The 25,967-nt window shown below is 45.5% G+C and overlaps 1 protein-coding gene across 1 annotated transcript; it reads right to left on the bottom strand.

Annotated features, from left to right (window-relative positions):
* Positions 1-813: 813 nt before the first annotated feature.
* LOC127925035 (sphingosine kinase 2-like) lies at positions 814-25,898 on the bottom strand. The gene is made up of 8 exons (XM_052509770.1): positions 25,502-25,898; positions 17,503-19,222; positions 13,293-13,442; positions 11,286-11,380; positions 11,091-11,206; positions 7,385-7,588; positions 4,918-6,532; positions 814-4,511 (listed from the first exon to the last, which is right to left on the bottom strand). The coding sequence occupies exons 2-8, from the start codon at positions 17,963-17,965 to the stop codon at positions 4,449-4,451; spliced, it is 2,706 nt and encodes a 901-aa protein (XP_052365730.1). The 5' UTR covers positions 17,966-19,222; positions 25,502-25,898; the 3' UTR covers positions 814-4,448.
* Between the last annotated feature and the right edge of the window lie 69 nt (positions 25,899-25,967).

Below are 25,967 nucleotides of genomic sequence, written 5' to 3'. Positions count from 1 at the left end.
TCATATGGGCAGCTACATGATTATGTAATGTACTCTGGAGTGTCAAATAACTCCTCATAGAATTTGGACCTAGGGAAAACACATGCTAGGTTTTTGCCTGAAAAATGTCCAACACAAAGGATGAGACATTGGTCTTTTTAAAGACCCCCACCATGGATGAGTGTCAAGGAAGGGAAAATGCATCCTTTCTCCTCCTTTTCGTCAGGTTATCCAGAAATGATCGTATTGTGAGAAGGCAAGGTTCCCTCCCTGTCACGTGTTTGCAATCCAACCTTGTCAATTTGGTGATTACATAAGGAAGGTAGCATTTCAATATATTTGATCAGGCTCTCTGAGATGCAACAAAGACAGACATGAGTTTCTGGCTGGTTCAGGGATCAGATATTAAAAGGAAGGAGAGCCTACTTCAAAGAAGAGAGGAAGGAGGGAGGCCATTGGAAGAAGAGGAGGAGCCATGGGGTGGCAATAACAAGACACTGTGGCAGGGGTAGATTAGTCAGAGGAGAGGGAGAGAGGGGGATGGAGGAAAAGGTTCTGAGGCATCAGCTTCCTTGTTTATCAGCGGACTGAGACTTATTAAATCAGCGGACAGGAACTAGGGCTAGACTTTGTTATTAAGTCACGTTTCAAACAATTGTCTTCCAGATAAATATGCTAAGAATGTTGTCGGTAATGTTATTTTTCGTCTGTTAAAGCAAATCAATGCCTAAATGTACTAAACAGATACGCAGTCTTTCCATAAACAACAAAAACATGTTGGGTACTCCTGAGAGGGGGGGATGATGCAAGGAAAATAACATTTTGTAGAGGTAGACAAGTTTACAAGATACATTTATTATTTTAAGGAAAAAACATTTTAGAAACAATATATAACTATATAACTAACTGTACATCATATGTATACATTTTCATTTTAGTAATAATTACAAGTTTATTACAGGCCAATCCATCTATAGACAATAGATCTTACTGGCATTAGCAAGGGGTCACACCTCTGGTTGCAAAATTCAGTTATCCAGGGAATTTATTGTTTTCCCGAAATCCCAGTTGTTGGACCCTGGTCACAGACACTGAGCAGTACATCAGGTTTCAATTGTCACAGCGAGTCTCTTAAAATTGAGAGTGAATAGTTTTGTAATTATTTGTCATAATGCACGGACACCAGCCCGAGAACCACCACCCAGTCTTGTGAAATGTTTTATCCTCAGGCCATAGAAGGAAGCTTGGTGTATATCCTGTCAATTTACTTTGCATGACCAGGGATGGACAGCTTTGGCCTAGGGACCAAGGCCCCGTTTGAAATTAAATATTTTCCTTAAAGTAATGACTGATAAACTAACTGATTAGCGACACTGCATCAGCAAGGATTGTATCACATAGCCATCAACTATCAAGTCTTGTGATATCAGGGATTACTCAGAGGAAGGAGTAAAGGTTAAATAAAAAAATGAAGGGAGGAAGGGCTGCATCTGAAAGTATTTGAACAGGGCCTAAAATTAGCAGGCAAGAGAACAGAGGCCTTGAATTACTCAGACATGACTAATCCATATCAAGCAGCGGGGGGGTACTGTGGACCAAACAGCCCCAAGCAGTCAAACATGGCATAACTGATTGATACATGCTCATGAGATTAAATTCCAGACATATTACATTTGTTCCAGTCACAAATACATAAGAATCATATGTTTTTGAGGTTAACAAAAACACCCGTTCAACATAAGACATACTAGGTACAGTTGAAGTCGGAAGTTTACGTACACCTTAGCCAAAAACATTTAAACTCAGTTTTTCCACAATTCCTGACATTGAATCCTAGTAAAAATTCCCTGTTTTAGGTCAGTTAGGATCACCACTTTATTTTAAGAATGTGAAATGTCATAAAAATAGTTGAGAGAATGATTTATTTCAGCTTTTATTTCTTTCATCACATTCCCAATGGGTCAGAAGTTTACATACACTCAATTAGTATTTGGTAGTATTGCCTTTAAATTTGGGAACTTGGGTCAAAATGTTTCGGGTAGCCTTCCACAAGCTTCCCACAATAAGTTGGGTGAATTTTGGCCCATTCCTCCTGACAGAGCTGCCACAACTTTGGAAGTATGCTTGGGGTCATTGTCCACTTGGAAGGCCCATTTGTTGCTTCAATATATCCACATAATTTTCCATTCTCATGATGACATCTATTTTGTGAAGTGCACCTGTCCCTCCTGCAGCAAAGCACCCCCACAACATGATGCTGCCACCCCATGCTTCACGGTTGGGATGGTGTTCTTCGGCTTGCAAGCATCCCAAACCTCCCCTTTTAGGACTCGTTCTACTGTGGATATAGATATTTTTGTACCGGTTTCCTCCAGCATCTTCACATGGTCCTTTGCTTCTGTTCTGGGATTGATTTGCACTTTTCCCACCTTCCTGAGCGGTATGATGGCTGCGTGGTCTCATAGTGTTTATACTTGCATAGTATTGTTTGTACAGATGAACATGGTACCTTCAGGCATTTGGATATTGCTCCCAAGGATGAACCAGACTTGTGGAGGTCTACATTTCTTTTTGGCTGATTTCTTTTTATTTTCCCATGATGTTAAGAAAAGAGGCACTGAGTTTGAAGGTAGGCCTTGAAATACATCCAAAGGTACACTTCCACTTGACTCAAATGATTAGCCTATCAGAAGCTTCTAAAGCCATGACATTATTTTCTGGAATTTTCCAAGCTGTTTAAAGGTACAGTCAACTTAGTGTATGTAAACTTCTGACCCACTGGAATTGTGATACAGTGAATTATAAGTGAAATAATCTGTCTGTAAACAATTGTTGGAAAACTATAGTTTAACAAATTTGTGGAGTGGTTGAAAAACTAAATTTTAATGACTCCAACCTAAGTGTATGTAAACTTCCGACTTCAACTGTATCGGCTACATCCCATTGAGAAATCAATTTCTGAAATGTAAGCTATGATTTGAGTTGGGAGGCACAGCCTCGTCTGTGATTTACTGAGTTTATGTTGTCTGTTTAAGATTATAACTGTCTCCTATGGAAACGATCTGCTTGTCATGTGGTAAATAACACCAGCAAGACAAGTACATCTTGTTCCTTTCAACAGCAATCTTTATCTAAGAGATAGAATACAATCGAGGGTTGATTTTCTGCAGCTGCATAACACTTCAGAATCTACTCACAATTATATCATTTCAAATCGACTACAACAGAGGTATGTAGTAAAGGCAGTTTACACATGTGGAACTAGTGACTATTTGCTGAAAACAACCAGCATTCTGGGTCTTTGTGAGACAGAGGATTCCGTGACAACATACATGAAATTTGATCAAGCAACAGTATCGTGTTCAATGTGTTGCAACTTCATAATCTAGCATCATCATCATGCAACCTTTTTGCTAAGAAAAACAGGCAAATGCACTACACACCATGATGGCTAATGTTCAACAGTCCCGTCTATCCTTCTGTTGTGGAATACCCGTGTAAAAGGACTCAATGAGCTTTATATTTATTTCAGTGTTGATCTAACTTTACTGGTTTATTCTAGGAGTAATCATCTCCATGGGATTGCTAATAAAAATTCATTTGTTCACAGATATTTCATACACACCAATACAAACCTAACACCACAGTATGCTCATCAGCTTTGCTTTGTTTTTCCTGTAGTGGACGGTTCCTTCTGATGGGAGGAGCTATAGGAGGACGGGCTCATGGCTGGAATGGAATAAATAGAACGGAGTCAAACATGTGGTTTTGTATGGGTTTGATACAGTTCCATTAATTCTATTCCAGTCTTTACAATGAGCCCGTCCTCCTATAGCTCCTCCCACCAGCCTCTGGTGAATGGAGATTTGTGGAGTCGCAGGTTTAGGCTTCTTATATAAGACAGAAAGGGCAAAGTCACAGGAGTTGTACTTTAAGGCATTACAGGGAAGGACGGAGGTTCCAATACGGAAGGGGATCTACATTTGCATGAGGGTGTGGCTCCCTCTGAAATAGTTCTAGAACTAGAACTGTTCTAGGACAGCTTTGATAGAGAACAAAGACATCTGAAATGTGCATCTCTGCATGCCATTTGTGCATACTGGAATGTATACACCACACACATGCACCGAATACACACTCCCCCATACACATTCAACGTGTCCCCCCCTATTTTGTTCCCATGTCTATGCAGGTACAGGCTTCTCAGGATAAACGGAGTGTCATCCAACAGCTGTGCAACAAAGCTCATTTTCATCCGTTTTTAAAATTCTCTATTAATCCCTCGGCTTGCGTCCTGCACCGCCGCTCTGCTCAGCAGGTGATCCCTTCCATTAAACCCCAGAAATTAGTTTTGCTATTTTCAGTCTCTGAGGCTTTTTTCTCCTCTTTCTCTGTGAACGTAGAAGGCAACAGAGATTATATAATTGGAGAGAGCAACGTATCAGCTGATCTGGTCAGCCAATCCCTTGTCAGAATCGGGTGATCTTCACTCCAGAGTCGCCGACAATGAGCCGGGACATAGAGGGATGGACCTGAGGGAGACAAACCGATAGAATGATTAGTATAATACTTTAGAGAAGGGAACTAAAGATAGGTATTAGAAGTGTATAATGTGGTTATTAATATACCAGAGAAAAGTCTAACAGCTTTTGTTGCACTGAAGTGATAGGCCATCATCAAGGGTTTAATATAATACAGGCAGAATACAGAGGGTAACATCGTACCAAAGACAATACACCAGTTCAGTACTATAGATGTGGAGTGGATTTACATGCACTTACGAGCTGGGATTGTTAGTGAAAATATTTATTTAAAAAAAGCTTTCGAAATCAGTTTTAAAATCTTAGCAACTGCTTTTATCTTCCAGTGTACATACACTTTACACACTCCCTCCAGCCCTCCCCACTCCACTTTCTCCCACTCCATCGCTCTCTCTACCTGTGCCTGCAGCGGGCCGTATGGCACCAGTTCCCCGTCCACAGTGAGTGTTCCTCTTGGGGAGAGGGGCTGCAGCCTGAAGGCCCTGGCTGGGACGTGGCTCACATAGGGGGAGCTGAGAGACAGGTGTGCCCCCCTCTCCATGGCCAGGAACAGACGAAGCAGGGTGGCTCTGGAGATCCCTGCCCGCACAAATGTCAGGTGGATCAGCCCATCGTCAAACCGGGCTTGGGGGGCGGCGTGGAGGTCTGCCCCGAGATGGGACTGGTAGATGGCCAAAACAAGCACAAATTCTCCCTCGATGGTCACCCAGTCCTGGGTCGGCAGGGCCTGGTCCAAGGGGGGCAGGAGGTCATCCCTGGGAGGGTTGAAATGGAGTGAGACGGGGGGGAGGTTCTTGAGGGGTCCGGCAGGCTCTGAAATGTCAAAGGTAAAGGAGGGGGAGGGGGACTGGAGAGACGGGGAAGGGGAGGTGGAGTTGGGGGTGTTGGGGCGTGGAACGAGGTAGGAGGAGGAATGGGGGGAGGCACAGGACGGGGAGGAAGGGGGCGTGGGAGAGAGGGAGAGGGACAGGGAGGGGAGTTTAGGGGGTAGGGAGTTGGAGTGGGGGTGGTGGAGAAGGGATAAGGGTCTGGGGCGGGATGTGTTCTGGTCCAAAGATTTGGGCTTGAAGGAGAAAGGAGAATGTCTGAAGGGAGAGGATATGGTGAGGGCTCTCTCCCGGGCGATGTCCAGTGGGTAAGCTTCTTTCTGGAAGTATGTTCCGTTCAGATCCATCTCTTCTGCCCTGTACGAGGCTCCAGACACAGGGTCAGCCTCCTGGCTGAGGGGCTGGCTAAAGAAGGCGTTAGCTATCTGGCTGGAAGGGGCAGAGTTCTTCCTTAGAGCCAGTCTGGTCTGCTGGAGGTTGTCAGGGTACGAGTAACACTCCTCTGGGTCCTCGTTGGCCTCTCGCCCCATGTCCACCCCGTACCCCTCTCCAACCTCCTTTGCTTCCATCACTCCATCCATTGAGCCGCTGCTGCCTTCCCCATTCCTCACTCTCTCCTCTATATCCTCTATCACCCCTGAGTCCTGCTCCATCGTGCCGTCTTCTCTTTCCTCATCTGGCCTTTCTTCCATGTTCCCCGTCATCCCATCATCCCTTCCCGTCCTGCAATCTTCCCTTTCATTCGACTCCGAACTCGTTCCAGATCTCTCCGAACTTGTCCCTGACCTCCCCGCCTCACCCTCCTCCATCTCTCTCTCTCTATCTTCTGCCAAGCTACTGGCCCTGACCAACCCCGTTCCCCCTCCCCTGGCCCTCTCCCTCCTCCTCTCCCTCTCTCTCTGCCTCTCCATCTCTCTCTCCCTCTCCGTGTCTACCCTCCTCAGACTCCTCTGTTCGCTGAGGCCCATGTCAGAGCTGGTGCGTTGGATGGGGGTGTGGCAGAAGCCCTCCAGGCCCTCAGTGATGCTGCGGGACAGGGGTCTGCGCAGGGGCGGAGGGATGGTGTCTGGGGATGTGGCGACTATGGAGGGGGGCAGGTAGGACAGACGGCCCTTATAGGAGCGCAGGGAGGCCAGGCGGACCAGAGTGCCCAGGGTGAACCGTGCCGACCCCAGACCCCGGTACCTGCAACATCACACCGTTACAGCATTTAGTTACCAGGGCAACAACAGAGAACATAACACAATACTTAGGAATAAGAGTGATCAAGGAGGTACAGTGAAAGATTGCGTGTACTTAATTTAAGGATGAGTGACCAAAGGCAAGCGCCCTGTCCCGTCACCCTGGAAGCCTCTTCCCCAGAGTTAAAGAACCGAATCACGTTCTGCCCATGTGTTAGTTTACATACATCCACCTCCCTTCACATTTCTCACTTTACGTAGCCTCTTCTGAACCCTTCCTATCAACCTTTTTGATAGAAATGACAGAGTCTACATCTCTGCCTCAAATTTCTGAACAGCTGATGTAAAACCTGCAGCTATTTGAACAAACATTCCAAATAAATATAAATATTTATAGTATGTTAATTTAGGATATAGGCTACAACTTTGTCTGTTGTAACTAAGGATATTGCGGTAGCACATGTAGGAAGCTGTCTACACATTGTATTGGGGAAAAAACAATCTACATTTCAATCCACAAATCACGTACAAGTGTAATTTCGCTTCTCAATGATCATGCAAGTACGGCACGATTTGACAATGACTGAAATTTGCCCGAGTAGCCTGTTCCACTTCTGGGCAGCCGACCATTCAGCTACTACGTTGACTGCCTCCTGCTTAGCCAATGTTCGCAATGATGATGGAAAAAAACTGCCCTTCAGTGTGTACTGCTTGTGTTTGATAAGCTGTGTCAGCAGAGGGAGCAGTAAAATAGAGAATCCCGCACATGTGCAGAAGCTTCGGGTGTTTAGCTATCGGGAAGAGGTCTCCAGATTACTCGGCACCGCAACCACGCCATTAACTTAAACACACACACCTCTCACTCTCGATGTCCACGTCAGACACAAAGCCCCAGGCCACAGACAGGAAGGAGAACATCCTTCTGGGAAGACCCGGGCGGCCATTTTGAGAAGGGGCGGGGCTGGTTGTCACAGAGACCAAATCCATGGGCTTGACTCCGCCACGGCAGAGCTGAAAACAGCAGTTGAGGAGGAGAGGCTCCCGAAGGCACATGTCATAACTAGGATGAAGAGAAAAGTAATATAATATAATAATAATATATGCCATTTAGCAGACGCTTTTATCCAAAGCGACTTACAGTCATGTGTGCATACATTCTACGTATGGGTGGTCCCGGGGATCGAACCCACTACCCTGGCGTTACAAGCGCCATGCTCTACCAACTGAGCTACAGAAGTAGGCAGTAAGAGGGAAACAGTGGATGGAAGAGAATGGAGAAAGGGTGAGAATGTGGAGAGGGAGAGGAATGGAACATACAGAGAGGAAAGGTGAGAGGGGAGAGGAAATTAATACTGTGTAAAATAAGTTAACATAATGTTTATGACATACACTATCAGTGAATGTTACGTAGGTGGCCCAAAAAAACATCATAAAGAAAACACAAGAGATAAGGAGAGAGAGATGAAAGAACAGACTGTACTATTATCGACTGGACTCATTTATCGATGTGTCTTCCAGAGACAAAGGAGAGAAATCTAGAAATAACAGGACATGAAGAGAGGGAGGGAAAAGTGGGGGTAGGAGAAAGAGGGAGGGAGTGGGGGGCAGGAGAGAAAGGGAGGGAACAGAGAATTTCTCTATCAGTCTCAAGTCTTGGTGATTCGTTGAAACAGCTGATAAAACAATATGAGAGGCATAAGGATTAGTTGAAGATGCTAAAGTCTACAGTACTTTAATAAGGCCAACACATCAAGAAACTGAAGTCTACTACTGCAATGTAATAGGGCCAATGGGCTGTACATCAAGAAACTAAAGTCTAAAGGTTGACCGTGATTAGAATTAAGGTTGGGTGATATTTGGGGAGACCTCTTCTACGATATGCTACTCCAAATATTGTGATATCCGATATGATCGTTTGGCGACTTTTACATTTCCTCTTTTTTATTTCACCTTTAACTTTTGGGGCGGCAGGTAGCCTAGTGGTTAGAGCCAGGTCGCCTAGTGGTTAGAGCCAGGTCGCCTAGTGGTTAGAGCCAGGTCGCCTAGTGGTTAGAGCCAGGTCGCCTAGTGGTTAGAGCCAGGTCGCCTAGTGGTTAGAGCCAGGTCGCCTAGTGGTTAGAGCCAGGTCGCCTAGTGGTTAGAGCCAGGTCGCCTAGTGGTTAGAGCCAGGTCGGCTAGTGGTTAGAGCCAGGTCGCCTAGTGGTTAGAGCCAGGTCGCCTAGTGGTTAGAGCCAGGTCGCCTAGTGGTTAGAGCCAGGTCGCCTAGTGGTTAGAGCCAGGTAGCCTAGTGGTTAGAGCCAGGTAGCCTAGTGGTTAGTGTTGGGCCAGTAACCGAAAGGTTGTTGGATCGAATCCCCGAGCTGACACGGTAAAGGTCTGTCGTTCTGCCCGCCCAAGGCAGTTAACCCACTGTTCCCTGGTAGGCCATCATTGTAAATAAGAATTTGTTCTTAACCGACTTGCCTAGTTAAATAAAGGTTAATTTAAAAAATGTGTCAAGTCAGTTAAGAACAAATTCTTATTTACAATGACGGTCTACCCTGGACAAATCCTCCCAACCCGGACGACACTGGGCTATTGTGCACCGCCCTATGGGACTTCCGATCACAGCCGGTTGTGATACAGCCTGGAATCGAACCACTCGGGAGCCACCAATATTGACTAGATAATTCCAGACTGTGCAAGTTTTGTCCTTATATGATTTTCTATCACATTCTCATGAAATAACCTTAGTAAGGCAAAAAAAAAAGTCTTCATTTATTTAGACTTCATTATCAACATATTGTTGCAGCCTAACTTATAATACTGCACCGTTAGATTTTTAAAGTTCAAATACAGAAGTCTTGCATATCCCGATATACCTACCATCTTGGACTTCACAATATACCTACCATCTTGGACTTCACAATATACCTACCATCTTGGACTTCACAATATACCTACCATCTTGGACTTCACAATACACTTACCATCTTGGACTTCACAATACACTTACCATCTTGGACTTCACAATATACCTACCATCTTGGACTTCACAATATACCTATCATCTTGGACTTCACGATTCACCTACCATCTTGGACTTCACAATATACCTACCATCTTGGACTTCACAATACAGCTACCATATTAGACTTCACAATACAGCTACCATCTTGGACTTCACAATACACCTACCATCTTGGACTTCACAATACACCTACCATCTTGGACTTCACAATACACCTACCATCTTGGACTTCACAATACACCTACCATCTTGGACTTCACAATATACCTACCATCTTGGACTTCACAATATACCTACCATCTTGGACTTCACAATACACCTACCATCTTGGACTTCACAATATACCTACCATCTTGGACTTCACAATACACCTACCATCTTGGACTTCACAATACACCTACCATCTTGGACTTCACAATACACCTACCATCTTGGACTTCACAATACACCTACCATCTTGGACTTCACAATATACCTACCATCTTGGACTTCACAATACACCTACCATCTTGGACTTCACAATATACCTACCATCTTGGACTTCACAATACACCTACCATCTTGGACTTCACAATATACCTACCATCTTGGACTTCACAATATACCTACCATCTTGGACTTCACAATATACCTACCATCTTGGACTTCACAATACACCTACCATCTTGGACTTCACAATATACCTACCATCTTGGACTTCACAATATACCTACCATCTTGGACTTCACAATACACCTACCATCTTGGACTTCACAATACACCTACCATCTTGGACTTCACAATACACCTACCATCTTGGACTTCACAATACACCTACCATCTTGGACTTCACAATACACCTACCATCTTGGACTTCACAATACACCTACCATCTTGGACTTCACAATACACCTACCATCTTGGACTTCACAATACACCTACCATCTTGGACTTCACAATATACCTACCATCTTGGACTTCACAATACACCTACCATCTTGGACTTCACAAGACACCTACCATCTTGGACTTCACAATACACCTACCATCTTGGACTTCACAATACACCTACCATCTTGGACTTCACAATACACCTACCATCTTGGACTTCACAATACACCTACCATCTTGGACTTCACAATATACCTACCATCTTGGACTTCACATATTCGGCAATGTCAAACATCCCGATATTCGATAGAATCATATATCGGCCCAATGCTAATTAGACTGCACACCTTTTATTTCCAATGAAAACTATTGTGGGTGTGTATGTGACTGTAAAGGTGCGTGTTTATCTACATCAGCATTGAGAAATGTATCAAGTGGTAGAGGAATGAATTTGAGGCTGAGGTAAATTATTAATTCAATCCAGACACACCATGGGACCAGAACTCTGAACTGGAATAACCAATTCAGTCACTTCAATGCTTCTACTAGTATCTCCAGCATTCTCACCATTGATCGAACAAGAAATTCTAAAATATTGCATGTTTATGTTTGAATCAGACTCATATCTCTGGTCAAGTCATCACGTGTCACATAGCTGGTTGGATGTGTGTGTGTGACCCACCCCGCATGGTGGTTGATGGAGCCAGCCAGGGCATTTCCAGAGCCACAGGGAAGGATACCTACAGGTGTCTTTATTGCTAGTTCCCAGTCTGGACGCTCCATCAAACCATTGATCACCTGGAGAGAGAAAAGCAGAGCAGAGTCAGACACACATACACCCCCCCCCCCCCCATACACACACACACCCCCCACACACCTCGTGCAGCAGGCCATCTCCAGAGACGATGATGATGCCGTCCCACTGAGGCAGGGAGATCTCTTTGATCAACTCTCTGGCATGGTTCTGTCGCTCTGAGAAGAAAAGGAGACGTGTTGTTAGGAGGTTGTACCCGTGTGTGTGTGATACCGGTTAACGACTGAGGTTGCAGAGCTGATGTTACGGTGTGTGTTACCGGTCTGTATCAGGTTGTAGAGCTGACGTTACGGTGCGTGTTACCTGTCTGTATCAGGTTGTAGCTGACATTACGGTGTGTGTTACTTGTCTGTATCAGGTTGTAGAGCTGACGTTACGGTGTGTGTTACCTGTCTGTATCAGGTTGTAGCTGATGTTACCTGTCTGTATCAGGTTGTAGAGCTGACGTTACGGTGTGTGTTACCCGTCTGTATCAGGTTGTAGAGCTGACGTTACGGTGTGTTGTTACCTGTCTGTATCAGGTTGTAGAGCTGACGTTACGGTGTGTGTTACCTGTCTGTATCAGGTTGTAGCTGATGTTACGGTGTGTGTTACCTGTCTGTATCAGGTTGTAGCTGATGTTACAGTGTGTGTTACCCGTCTGTATCAGGTTGCAGCTGACGTTACGGTGTGTGTTACCTGTCTGTATCAGGTTGTAGAGCTGACGTTATGGTGTGTGTTACCTGTCTGTATCAGGTTGTAGAGCTGACGTTACGGTGTGTGTTACCTGTCTGTATCAGGTTGTAGAGCTGACGTTACGGTGTGTGTTACCTGTCTGTATCAGGTTGTAGCTGATGTTACGGTGTGTGTTACCCGTCTGTATCAGGTTGCAGCTGACGTTACGGTGTGTGTTACCTGTCTGTATCAGGTTGTAGAGCTGACGTTACAGTGTGTTACCTGTCTGTATCAGGTTGCAGCTGACGTTATGGTGTGTGTTACCTGTCTGTATCAGGTTGCAGCTGACGTTACGGTGTGTGTTACCTGTCTGTATCAGGTTGTAGAGCTGACGTTACGGTGTGTGTTACCTGTCTGTATCAGGTTGTAGCTGATGTTACGGTGTGTGTTACCCGTCTGTATCAGGTTGTAGAGCTGACGTTATGGTGTGTTACCTGTCTGTATCAGGTTGCAGCTGACGTTACGGTGTGTGTTACCTGTCTGTATCAGGTTGCAGCTGACGTTACGGTGTGTGTTACCTGTCTGTATCAGGTTGTAGCTGATGTTACGGTGTGTGTTACCCGTCTGTATCAGGTTGCAGCTGACGTTACGGTGTGTGTTACCTGTCTGTATCAGGTTGTAGAGCTGACGTTATGGTGTGTTACCCGTCTGTATCAGGTTGCAGCTGACGTTACGGTGTGTGTTACCCGTCTGTATCAGGTTGCAGCTGACGTTACGGTGTGTGTTACCTGTCTGTATTAGGTTACAGCTGACGTTACGGTGTGTGTTACCTGTCTGTATCAGGTTGTAGAGCTGACGTTATGGTGTGTTACCTGTCTGTATCAGGTTGTAGAGCTGACGTTACAGTGTGTTACCTGTATGTATCAGGTTGCAGCTGACGTTATGGTGTGTATTACCTGTCTGTGTCAGGTTGCAGCTGATGTTACGGTGTGTTTTACCTGTCTGTATCAGGTTGTAGCTGACGTTACGGTGTGTGTTACCTGTCTGTATCAGGTTGTAGAGCTGACATCACGGTGTGTTTTACCTGTCTGTATCAGGTTGTAGCTGACGTTACGGTGTGTGTTACCTGCCTGTATCAGGTTGTAGCTGACGTTACGGTGTGTGTTACCTGTCTGTATCAGGTTGTAGCTGACATTACGGTGTGTGTTACCTGTCTGTATCAGGTTGTAGCTGACGTGAAGGTCTGTGTTACCTGCCTGTATTAGGTTGTAGCTGACATTACGGTGTGTGTTACCTGTCTGTATCAGGTTGTAGCTGACATTACGGTGTGTGTTACCTGTCTGTATCAGGTTGTAGCTTACGTTACAGTGTTACCTGTCTGTATCAGGTTGTAGCTGACGTTACGGTGTGTGTTACCTGTCTGTATCAGGTTGTAGCTGATGTTAGCCTCTCTGATCATTGGCAGGATGTGTGTCTGACACCACTGCATAGCCTGGCCTCTCCCACTGAAGGGGTTCACCAATAGCAGCAGCCTTCGGGGACGGGGCAGTAGACGTTTGACAATTTCTGAGGGAAAGCAGCCAATCATTAGAAACAAATTGATTGATTGTTCTATCAAAAATACAAGGCTTCATCTTCACAGTGTACAAGAGAACAACAAACATACGTGATGCCATAAAGCAGGGTTTCCCAAACTCAGTCCTGGGACCCCCTCCGGGTGCATGTTTTAGTTTTGTCCCAGCACTACACAGCTGATTCAAATAACCACCTCAAGCTTTGATTATTTGGGGAGGACCGAGTTTGGGAAACCCTGCCATAAAGCACAGTGTTTCCCACCCTTAGACCTTGAGTGTATCTGTGACAAGGCAAACCTCTTTCAGCTCATCTCAAAGGGACTATCTCTGACCTGATAAGTAATAATGATTCCATTTGACTAATGGCTCTACATAATTAAATATTGTAGAATGAAAAGGCCCAGGACAGGAAACAAGGTACTTAACTGAACACTTCAGTGTTTAGTCTTCCACAAAACACCTGGTAATAACAAGCAGAGCCCTATCTACACAGCAGCACCTACTGTATAGGGTTGAAGTGGACCAAACACTAACTGCACACATCTCTGACTAAAGCCATTATAGAAGCAGAACCAGCAGCTAGGAGGTTGTCTAATTTACACTGCAGAGGAGAGCAACAGACTAGACAGAGTACAAGGAGTTAGAGAGATAAGGAGAGAGAGATAAGAGATAAGATAAGAGAGGAGACAGAGTTACAGACAGAGTTACAGACATACAGAGTGGAGAAAGAGTTAGACAGGGAGATAGTAGACAGAGTTACAGACATACAGAGTGGAGACAGAGTTACAGACATACAGAGTGGAGAAAGAGTTAGACAGGGAGATAGTAGACAGAGTTACAGACATACAGAGTGGAGACAGAGTTACAGACATACAGAGTGGAGAAAGAGTTAGACAGGGAGATAGTAGACAGAGTTACAGACATACAGAGTGGAGACAGAGTTACAGACATACAGAGTGGAGAAAGAGTTACAGACAGAGTGGAGAAAGAGTTAGAGAGAGAGTAGACTGAGTTAGACAGACATACAGAGTGGAGACAGAGTGTGTGATAAATAGAGCAGGAGAGTGAGAGAGAGCAGGAGAGAGAGCAAGAGAGAGCGAGCAGGAGAGAGGGGACAGAGTGAGAAAGGGGTAGTAACTGGGAAAGGAGAAAGAGGGAGGACATTGAAAGAGGAAGATAAAGAAATGCAGACAGCAGGAAGGAAGGAGGTACAAAACAAAAGAGGACAGAGGGAAGATCGATGGATGAGAGGAGACAGGAGGAGGAGAGGAGACTGAAAAAGGTGTAAAGACAGCAAGGATGAAAGACTATGGGGGGAGGATGCACAGACACTGAGGGTGTAGACTAATGCACAGAGACAGTGAGAAGAGTGTTTGGGAGAGAGGAAGGAGACAAGACAGAGAGATAATGAGTGAGGGAGAGTCAAAACAATTGGAAGAAAAGGGAATGTTGAAATGGATAATAGATGGGCTTTACGTAGGCCTTGGGGTTCTTTCAGGTCCTCAAAGTGCTAAAACAAGACAGCGATGTGAGAAAGGCTGACGATGGAAAAAGCAAAAAGGAGAGTGCAAGACAGAGGGACAGAGAGAGAGAAAGAAGGAGAGCATATACTGTATATAGATAGAAAGGACCACACAGGCCGTGGGTAAACAGTGGTGTTGCTATTTGGGCAGAAAGGGAGCGAGTGGGAAGGGAGGGAGGCCGTGTTGGTGAGGGGTGGGAGTTAGTGGGAAGGGGGGTGGGCGTGTTGGTGAGGGGTGGGAGTTAGTGGGAAGGGAGGGAGGCCGTGCTGGTGAGGGGTGGGAGTTAGTGGGAAGGGAGGGAGGCCGTGTTGGTGAGGGGTGGGAGTTAGTGGGAAGGGAGGGAGGCCGTGTTGGTGAGGGGTGGGAGTTAGTGGGAAGGGGGGCGTGTTGGTGAGGGGTGGGAGTTAGTTGGAAGGGAGGGAGGCCGTGTTGGCGAGGGGTGGGAGTTAGTTGGAAGGGGGGCGTGTTGGTGAGGGGTGGGAGTTAGTGGGAAGGGGGTGAGGCCGTGTTGGTGAGGGGTGGGAGTTAGTGGGAAGGGAGTGAGGCCGTGTTGGTGAGGGGTGGGAGTTAGTGGGAAGGGGGTGAGGCCGTGTTGGTGAGGGGTGGGAGTTAGTGGGAAGGGAGGGAGGCCGTGTTGGTGAGGGGTGGGAGTTAGTTGGAAGGGGGGCGTGTTGGTGAGGGGCGGGAGTTAGTTGGAAGGGAGGGAGGCTGTCTTGGTGAGGGGTGGGAGTTAGTGGGAAGGGAAGGAGGCAGTGTTGGTGAGGGGTGGGAGTTAGTTGGAAGGGAGGGAGGCCGTGTTGTGAGGGGTGGGAGTTAGTGGGAAGGGGGGCGTGTTGGTGAGGGGTGGGAGTTAGTTGGAAGGGAAGGAGGCAGTGTTGGTGAGGGGTGGGAGTTAGTTGGAAGGGAGGGAGGCCGTGTTGTGAGGGGTGGGAGTTAGTGGGAAGGGGGGCGTGTTGGTGAGGGGTGGGAGTTAGTTGGAAGGGAGGGAGGCCGTGTTGGTGAGGGGTGGGAGTTAGTGGGAAGGGGGGCGTGTTGGTGAGGGGTGGGAGTTAGTGGGAAGGGGGCGTGTTGGTGAGGGGTGGGAGTTAGTGGGAAGGGAGGGAGGCCGTGTTGGTGAGGGGGGGGAGTTAGTGGGAAGGGGGTGAGGCCGTGTTGGTGAGGGGTGGGAGTTAGTGGGAAGGGAGGGAGGCCGTGTTGGTGAGGGGGGGGAGTTAGTTGGAAGGGGGGGGGCGTGTTGGTGAGGGGTGGGAGTTAGTGGGAAGGGGAGGCCGTGTTGGTGAGGGGTGGGAGTTAGTTGGAAGGGAGGGAGGCCGTGTTGGTGAGTGAGGGGTGGGAGTTAGTGTTGGTGAGGGGTGAGAGTTAGTTGGAAGGGAGAGAGGCTGTCTTGGTGAGGGGTGGGAGTTAGTGGGAAGAGAGGGAGGCCGTGTTGGTGAGGGGTGGGAGTTAGTTGGAAGGGAGGGAGGCCGTGTTGTGAGGGGTGGGAGTTAGTTGGAAGGGAGGGAGGCCGTGTTGGTGAGGGGTGGGAGTTAGTTGGAAGGGAGGGAGGCCGTGTTGGTGAGAGGTGGGAGTTAGTGGGAAGGGAGGGAGGCAGTGTTGGTGAGGGGTGGGAGTTAGTGGGAAGGGAAAGAGGCAGTGTTGGTGAGGGGTGGGAGTTAGTTGGAAGGGAGGGAGGCCGTGTTGGTGAGGGGTGGGAGTTAGTTGGAAGGGAGGGAGGCCGTGTTGGTGAGGGGTGGGAGTTAGTTGGAAGGGAGGGAGGCCGTGTTGGTGAGGGGTGGGAGTTAGTTGGAAGGGAGGGAGGCCGTGTTGGTGAGGGGTGGGAGTTAGTTGGAAGGGAGGGAGGCCGTGTTGGTGAGGGGTGGGAGTTAGTTGGAAGGGAGGAATGCTGTGTTGGTGAGTGAGGGGTGGGAGTTAGTGGGAAGGGAGGCTGTCTTGGTTAGACGCTGAATGATACAGACCGTGTGTGCAGGACAGATGAGAGCAGAGACAGAGAAAGTAGAGGAAATTAAGTGTTAAAGGGATAACCTAGCCCACACACACACACAGCCAAGAAAGATGAAATAACATGTTTGTTCACATACAATACAATAGCATTGGCCTATATCCATTCATTCCTTATCACATGGCCATTATACAGTTTCCTACAGCCATTATGCAGTAGCCTATATCTAGCATGGTCAGAAATGAACTGAACTAGCCTGTATCTGTTAGAACATGCATGGTATGGTATTCATACAGTAGCCTAGGCCTATATTCCCTTGTATCCTCTGGCCTCCTACATCAAAAGGACCTCAGATCACCCAGTATGACTCCAGTTAACAATAACTAACATAAACGCTCCCAGTAATGGAAACAAACTTTAGGGAGTGAATGGTGCTCATAAAGTTAATGAAGGCACAGTTAAAGTCTGTACACAGGATAGGAAGTAGTACAATAACCTCAGACCCTACACATATTGTGCCTGGACTGTAACATAGCATACAAACAGACAAGATAACTGATTGTAGCTGTGTTAGTGGAACACACACTCACCCGTGTCAGCAGTGATGGCGACTCCCCTGAGCAGACATTGTATAGCAGTGGACCACCTCTCAGCCTCCACCCTGGCCTCAGCCAGGTACACCCTCACCTGCCTCCTCCTGGACACCCCCTTCCTCCGCCTCCCCGGGGGATACCAGTATAGAACCAGCAAGGGGGGAGCAGGGGCGCGGGGACAGCTGCACCCTGCCAGCTCTGACAGAGGTAGTATTAGACGTGCCTCTTTACCAGGGCGGGGGGCCAGGCGCTGGACGTGGATGTGGGAAGGGGTGAGGGTCAAGGCATAGCTGGAGGCAGGAGAGGGGCTGGGGGAGGGAGAAGGTGACGACAGACCCCCAGGACCTCCAGGGCTGTTGGGGCAGCTGTTGTTGCAGCTGCTGCCCGTTCCCCAGCCCCCGAACTGGCAGTGGAGTAGGGCCTCAGCTGGGGATGGGATGGGGGGCTCTGGGGAACGCATCCTTAGTGTGGGGGGCTTGACGGGGAGCGGACTTCCAACCCTCAGGTTTAGGGTAGGTACGGTCTGTTTCCTGACAGGTGGACGGTGTGTGAGTGTTTCATGCAGTTGGCAGTTTGTTGGATGGAATAAGTCTGTTTAAATTCAGGTAGTGATACACATGTCAGTTCATTTGGCCACTGATGGCCACCTTAAAAAGGAGAATCAAATGGAAGCACCTCTCCTTAGGATCTGCTAGGAAGATGAAAATATAACTATAGACCTGTCAGTCTTTCTTAAAAACACAAGTTATTTATCCCTGAAACCTCCTTAAAATCATTCTTCCACTTCAGTGCTTGAATAGCAAAGGCAACGCCACAAAAGCACCTCTGAGTTTGACGTGTGAAATCCATCTGCACTCAAAGGAGTATTGTACGATCCAAGAAAAATAACTCCCACTGGTCTTCAGATGGAGATTCTTCTCTTTAGTGTGTCAATCCAACAGAGGAACATAAAAACACCAGCCTTCACAACGCAAATGTCCGAAGACAAGGATCGATCTTAGATATGTCAATTAAATATTATGTCTGCCTTGTCCTTAAACGCTATCAGATTCTAGATTTGTCCATTTCAGAATGAACGACAGAAAAGGCTTGTAAACAAAAACAATATACTTTTCCAGTTTAAAATTAAAACAGAATATATATACACCCCTAAAGATAAAAAAAAAATATATATATAACTCAAAAGATATGCTTAAATTTCAGTTTGAAATATCGTAGTGATGATATTTATCAATAAAGTGCAGCTTAGAAAAGACGGCTACATGTCAAACAAGAGTTTAAATAACATAAAACAAATCCTAAAACTATGAATCAGACAAAAATGAACACACCTTGGTCTTGCAAGGAGGCTATAGCAATTTAATTAACACTAGATTACAGTGGAATATTGTGTGGTAAGTGCTGACGTCAAGCGTCACGGTCTTCCACAGAAATGAGAGATATGTGGAGGCAGTAGTGTCAAGGTAGAATTTAAATATTACTCTTCAAGAGACAAGCAGGCTTTACAGTAGTGAGATAGCTATGCGATCAATGTCCAATTCTAAGTATCATCCGAATGAAAAATGCCACGTAATCATTGTTAATTTCCATCGAAGCGAGATGGAAAACCAAACAGAAAAAACTCAATTTTTTTTTAGATTGTGCCGGGGGGGGAGGGGGTTGTCATTCCTTGAGTTCAAGGCTCCATGTTCATGTTCCTTCACATAGATAAGTATACCTAGAGAGAAACACTGGTATTAGTAATCTATTAGCTTCCAATGTGTCCCAGCAGAAAATACTCACGTCTATGTATTCAAGTTTTGAAGCAGCATAAAGGAAGGGACTAGTATCAATTTAATTTTACCTTTATCTAACTAGGCAAGTCAGTTAAGAACAACTTCTTATTTTCAATGACGGCCTAGGAACAGTGGGTTAACTGCCTTGTTCAGGGGCAGAATGACAGATTTTTACCTTGTCAGCTTGGCTCTTGCTCGGTTACAAGTCCAACACTAACCACTAGGCTACCTGCCTCCCTCCATTAAAAATGTCCCTTTAAAAATAGTACTACTAGTTTGATGGTTGTAGCCATCAATTGTCCGATTAACAATCACCCATATTAGCAAACTTATTTCATTTCAAACTCCACATTTCTCTAGTATAGGCTAGTACTAATCATAATGAACAAAATCAGTAAAATGCCTGCGATAAGTGATTGGTGTCAATAATTTTTATAATTATCCCTAACCCTGAAATTTCCATCCCTAACTATAACATTTTCCGCCAAGTTGGAACTGCCAAAGGGGACGGGGTTGCAATCTACTGCAGAGATAGCCTGCAGAGTTCTGTCTTACTATCCAGGTCAGTACCAAAAAAATTCTAGCTTCTACTTCTAAAAGTTCCCCGTTTCAGAAGCAAGTCTCTCACCATTGCCAGTTGCTATAGGCCACCATCTGCCCCCAGCTGTGCCCTGGACACCATATGTGAATTGATTGCCCCCCCCCCATCTATCTTCTGAGCTCGTGCTGCTAGGTGACCTAAACTGGGACATGCTTAGCAGCATTTTCACTTTTGGATAAATAGCGTGCCCAATTTCAACTTCCTGCTACTCATGCCAAGAATATAAGATATGCATATTATTAGTAGATTTGGATAGAAAACACAATGAAGTTTCTAAAACTGTTTGAATCATGTCTGTGAGTGGAACAGAACTTATGTTGCAGGCAAAACCCCAAGGACTAACCGTTCAGATTTTTTAAACTTTTTTTTTTTTAGGTCTGTTCAGTGAGTTCTCATTTGGAAATTAGGCACTTGTTTTCAGTTCCTACCGCTTCCACTGGATGTCACCAGTCTTTGGAATTTGGTTGAGGTTATTCCTTTGTGCAATGAAGAAGTACGGCCATCTAGGAAATGGGTAACACTGTTGAGAGTTGCGCAATACTTGAAAAGTAGCATTAGTTTCCTCTCGTCCTCTATTGAAAACAGATAGACCCGTCTTCAATTTGATTGATTATTAACGTTTAAAAATACCTAAAGTTGTATTACAAAAGTAGTTTGAAATGTTTACAGGCAACTTTTGAGATATTTTGTAGTGACGTAAGCGCAATTTGGAAGCTGTTTTTTCCTGGATCAAACACGCCAAATAAATGGACATTTTGGATATATATGGATGGAATTAATCGAAGAAAAGGACCAATTGTGATGTTTATGGGACATATTGGAGTGCCAACAAAAGAAGCTCGTCAAAGGTAAGGCACATTTTATTTCTGTGTGTTGTGTAGCGCCTGCAGGGTTGAAATATGCTACTCTTTGTTTACCGTTGTGCTCTCATCAGATAATAGCTCCTTATGCTTTCGCTGAAAAGCATTTTTAAAATGTGACATGTTGGCTGGATTCACAACAAGTGTAGCTTTAATTTAGTATCTTACATGTGTGATTTAATGAAAGTTTGATTTTTATATCATTTTATTTGAATTTGCCGCACTGCATTTCCCCTGGCTTTTGGCCAAGTGGGACGAAAGCGTCCCCTATACCATAAGACGTTAACACCCCGGCCATCTTACAATCTAAGCTTGATGCCCTCAATCTCACACAAATTATCAATGAACCTATCAGGTACAACCCCAAATATGTAAACACGGGCACCCTCATAGATTTCATCCTAACTAACTCCAAATACACCTCTGCTGTTTTCAACCAAGATCTCAGCGATCACTGCCTCATTGCCTGCATCCGCAATGGGTCTGCAGTCAAACGACCACCCCTCATCACTGACAACCTCTCCCTAAAACAATTCAGTGAACAGGCCTTTCTAATCATCCTGGAATGACATTGACCTCATCCCGTCAGTAGAGGATGCCTGGTTATTCTTTAAAAGTGCCTTCCTCACCATCTTAAATAAGCATGCTCCATTCAAAAATGTAGAACTAGGAATAGATATTGCACTTGGTTCACTCCAGACCTGTCTGCCCTTGACCAGCACAAAAACATCCTGTGGCGTTTTGCATTAGCATCGAATAGCCCCCGTGATATGCAATTTTTCATGGAAGTTAGGAACCAATATACACAGGCAGTTAGGAAAGCTAAGGCTATCTTTTTCAAACAGAGATTTGCATCCTGTAGTACTAACTCAAAAAAGTTATGGCACACTGTAAAGTCAATGGAGAATAAGAGCACCTCCTCCCAGCTGCCCACTGCACTGCGGCTAGGAAACACTGTCACTACCAATAAATCCACAATAATCGATCATTTCTACAAGCATTTTTTGTACGGCTGGCTATGCTTTCCACCTGGCTACCCCTACCCCGGTCAACAGCCCTGCGCTCCCCACAGCAACTCGCCCAATCCTCCACCACTTTTCCTTCACCCAAACCCAGATAGCTGATGTTCTGAAACAGCTGCAGAATCTGCAAATCAGCTGGGCTGACTGTCTGGACCCTCTCTAAAATGATCTGTTGCAACCCCTATTACTACCCTGTTCAACCTCCTTCCTCTTTCGTATCATCTGAGATCCCCATAGATTGGAAAGCTGCCGCAGTCATCCCCCTCTTCAAATCGGGAGACACTAGACCCAAACTGCTACAGACCTATATCTATTCTACCCTGCCTTTATAAGGTTTTTGAAAGCCAAGTTAACAAACAGATGACCGAACATTTCGAATCTCACCGTACTTCTCCGCTATTTAATCTGGTTTCAGAGCTGGTCATGGGTGCACCTCAGCCACGCTCAAGGTCCTAAACGATATCATAACCGCCATCGATAAGAGACATTACTGTGCAGCCGTATTCATTGACCTGGCTAAGGCTTTCAGCTCTGTCAGTCACAACATTCTTATTGGCAGACTCAACAGCCTTGGTTTCTCAAATGATTGCCTCGCTTGGTTCACCAACTACTTCTCCAATAGAGTTTAGTGTGTCAAATCGGAGGGCCTGTTGTCCGGACCTCTGGCAGTCTCTATGGGGGTGCCACAGGATTCAATTCTCAGCCCGACTCTCTTCTGCTGGTGATTCTTTGATCCAGCTCAACGCAGACGCCACCATTCTGTATACCTCTGGCCCTTCGTTGGACACTGTGTTAACTAACCTCCAGATGAGCTTCAATGCCATACAACTCTCCTTCCGTGGCCTCCAACTGCTCTTAAATGCAAGTAAAACTAAATGCATGCTCTTCAACCGATCGCTGCCCGCACCTGCCTGCCCGTCCATCCTCACTACCCTGGACAGTTCTGACTTAGAATATGTGGACAACTACAAATACCTAGGTGTCTGTTTACACTTTAAACTCTCCTTCCAGACTCACATTAAGCATCTCCAATCCAAAATTAAATCTAGAATCAGCTTCCTATTTCACAACAAAGCATCCTTCACTCATGCTGCCAAACATACCCCCATAAAACTGACTATCCTACCGATCCTCGACTTTGGCGATGTCATCTATAAAATAGCCTCCAACACTCTACTCAACAAATTGGATGCAGTCTATCACAGTGCCATCCGTTTTGTCACCAAAGTCCCATATACTACCCAACACGGCAACCTGTACACTCTCGTTGGCTGGCCCTCGCTTCATACTCGTCGCCAAATCCACTGGCTCCAGGTCATCTACAAGTCTCTGCTAGGGAAAGTCAGGGGCCTTATCTCAGCTCACTGGTCACCATAGCAGCACCCACCCATAGCACGTGCTCCAGCGGGTATATCTCACTGGTCACCCCCAAAGCCAATTCCTACTTTGGCCGCCTCTCCTTCAAGTTCTCTGCTGCCAATGACTGGAACGAACTGCAAAAATCTCTGAAGCTGGAGACTCTTACCTCCCTCACTAGCTTTAAGCACCAGCTGACAGAGCAGCTCACAGATCACTGCACCTGTACATAACTCATCTGTAAATAGCCCATCCAATCTACCTCATCCCCATACTGTATTTATTTATTTATCTTGCTCCTTTGCACCCCAGTATCTCAACTTGCACATTCATCTTCTGTACATCCTACCATTCCAGTGTTTAATTGCTATATTGTAATTAATTTGCCACCATGGTTTATTTATTGCCTTTCCTCCCTTATCCTACCTCATTTGCACATGCTGTATATAGATTTTTAAACTGTATGTTTGTTTATTCCATGTGTAGCTCTGTGTTGTTGTATGTGTCGAACTGCTTTGCTTCATCTTGGCCAGGTTGCAATTGCAAATTAGAACTCGTTCTCAACTAGCCTACCTGGTTAAATAAAGGTTCAATTTTAAAAATCCATTTATCGTCCCTGCTCTAGTATCAATGGCACTCTATCCAAAAGTACCTTAATGTTTCGTTGACAAAAACATGTGCAGTAGCACCTTGTAAGGCAGCCATTATGAAAACAATAGAACAGTAGAAAACGAGGAAATGACTTTCAAATAAACTTTTCCAACAATCCAGGCGAGTGACTAAGACAGGCTCCCTCACCATGTCCTCTCCACATGTCCTGCTTCTAAGTTTAGAGTGGTGCGTATGTGTGTTTCACAGTCGATACAGTTTTATATTGTTCCAAAAGGTGAGTGACTCTTTGGCCAGTTGCAGAAGTGAAAGCAGGGCAGCAAACTCGTGAGAGATTGTGGTTCAAACTGGATTAGGCAATCTGTGTGCATGCATTATCCCCATGTCTAGGATTCCTTGAAGTCATGCCATGATGGCTAAACCACGCTGATTTAGAAATCACACGTTCCTGACATCTGTGCTCACTGATGCGACAACCTAATTTGGGGTAAATGAACTGGTTAATTACCACATATACCTAATGAAATTAACAGAGTTTGGTGGACACATTGACAGATGGCGTTTATCCAGACAGTCTTGAGTCTACTTACTCTCTTTCACAATTTGTAACCAGTGGAAGTATGATTCATTGACGGATTAGCCTACTAGACAGATTCTTGCCCAGGACTGGTTTCGGCAGGGATACTTTGTAGCTACCTTCAAATATAGTTTACTCAGTCGTCCATCACCAATTGCTTCTTTACATTGTTACTAGTGAAATACTATGGACTGAAAACACAATGTGCTGGTTAACATGTAACCTGGAAAACTTTTAATTCGAGGAAAGTGTCTATCATTCAGATTCAGCCATCATAGGCTATATAAAACGGACCCATAAGAGGCTTCCCTTGAAGTATGAACTGTTACGTTCAGTCGATTACCTTTATCTAAGGTGCTGGCACAATCAAGACTTGGCAGATATGCAGCCTCTGATTAAAGAAAAATGCATTTGCTCGTGCGGGTACCTTGGTGCATTTGCAGGGTGGCGGGTATCGCCGCTCTAATTTGGTTTTACTATGACCGTGCTCGGAACATTCAGGATCCATTTGGCAGTCTTGCACACAACATTGATTAGAAATGTGTGATCCTTTCTCAAGTGGCTAGCTAGCATGATAGATAGAGCGACGGACAAATAACGTTGGCTTAGAGAATGAAGCCACCGAGCTACTAGTTTCGTAGCGTTCTAACGTTAGCAAATGACAAGCGTTAACTACAGTTAGCTAGTTAACGTTAGTTAGGAATATTGATCATTGTTCAGCAGTCTGTGTGTGACTCTTACAAGCTAGTTAGTTACGTCGGACGTTTCAAAATGTTATAGTTATCCATGGTGTGTTGAATGGTCGCTACAGTAGTCATCGCCAGGGAATACAGTATACAAAGCAGTTAACGTTCAATTGGGGTTAGCAGCAAGCTAGACAATATGAGATATCCCAACTTGTTACAGTAGTGGATAGCATGCTAGCAAACAATGCTGTTAAATGATGTATTGGCTAGCTAGAACGTTATAAACGCAACTGGTTGTTTATCCTGGCTAAAAACTCTAGCCACAATATCTTACGTTAGCAGCGAGGCGCTAGCCATCATTTTGTCATTAGCTTGCTAAACAATGTCATTTCACTAACGTCAGCTAGCAACAATATGCTGGCTAGCTAGGAGGTAACGTACATATTTAATACTCAATTGGTAAAATAATAACCGTGGGAATATTAACTGTAGACTTAAACTCGTAATTACCTCATTCTACCTCCCCGGCTTGCTTGTTCCGTAGGACGCCCGTGGTTATCCTCCAGGAAGCGTGTATGAAACACCGGAGGACTGGATAGTTTGAGCGGCGGGGAGGAAGTCCAATCCTGATAAGGAAAGACATTCTGGACCTACCGACATTCTCCAATAGTTAACTGCGCCAGTGCACCGCATTGTGGAGGCCACAGATAGTGTCATGATCGACTGAAAGTTACTGAGGACAAGACTGGACTCAATCAGTCTAGTCAATACGGTCTAGGCTAGACTGTCCATGCTTCCAATGCACTCATCACCTGTCTAAATAAAAATATTACACAAGACATTGAAAAACAATTATTAATTGTACTACATGTTATAAAACGGTCTAGGAGTGAATAGTAACAGTAGCTTGATTCAAGTTGTCCATCAGGTTTACACAAGAAAATGTCTACCTAGTGAAGTACTACGCAAGCGCAAC

The sequence above is a fragment of the Oncorhynchus keta genome, unplaced genomic scaffold (assembly GCF_023373465.1).
Source record: "Oncorhynchus keta strain PuntledgeMale-10-30-2019 unplaced genomic scaffold, Oket_V2 Un_contig_496_pilon_pilon, whole genome shotgun sequence".
Taxonomy (NCBI): domain Eukaryota; kingdom Metazoa; phylum Chordata; class Actinopteri; order Salmoniformes; family Salmonidae; genus Oncorhynchus; species Oncorhynchus keta.
The sequence above is the reverse complement of the archived record's forward strand: the minus strand, read 5'-3'. Positions and strand labels throughout refer to the sequence as shown.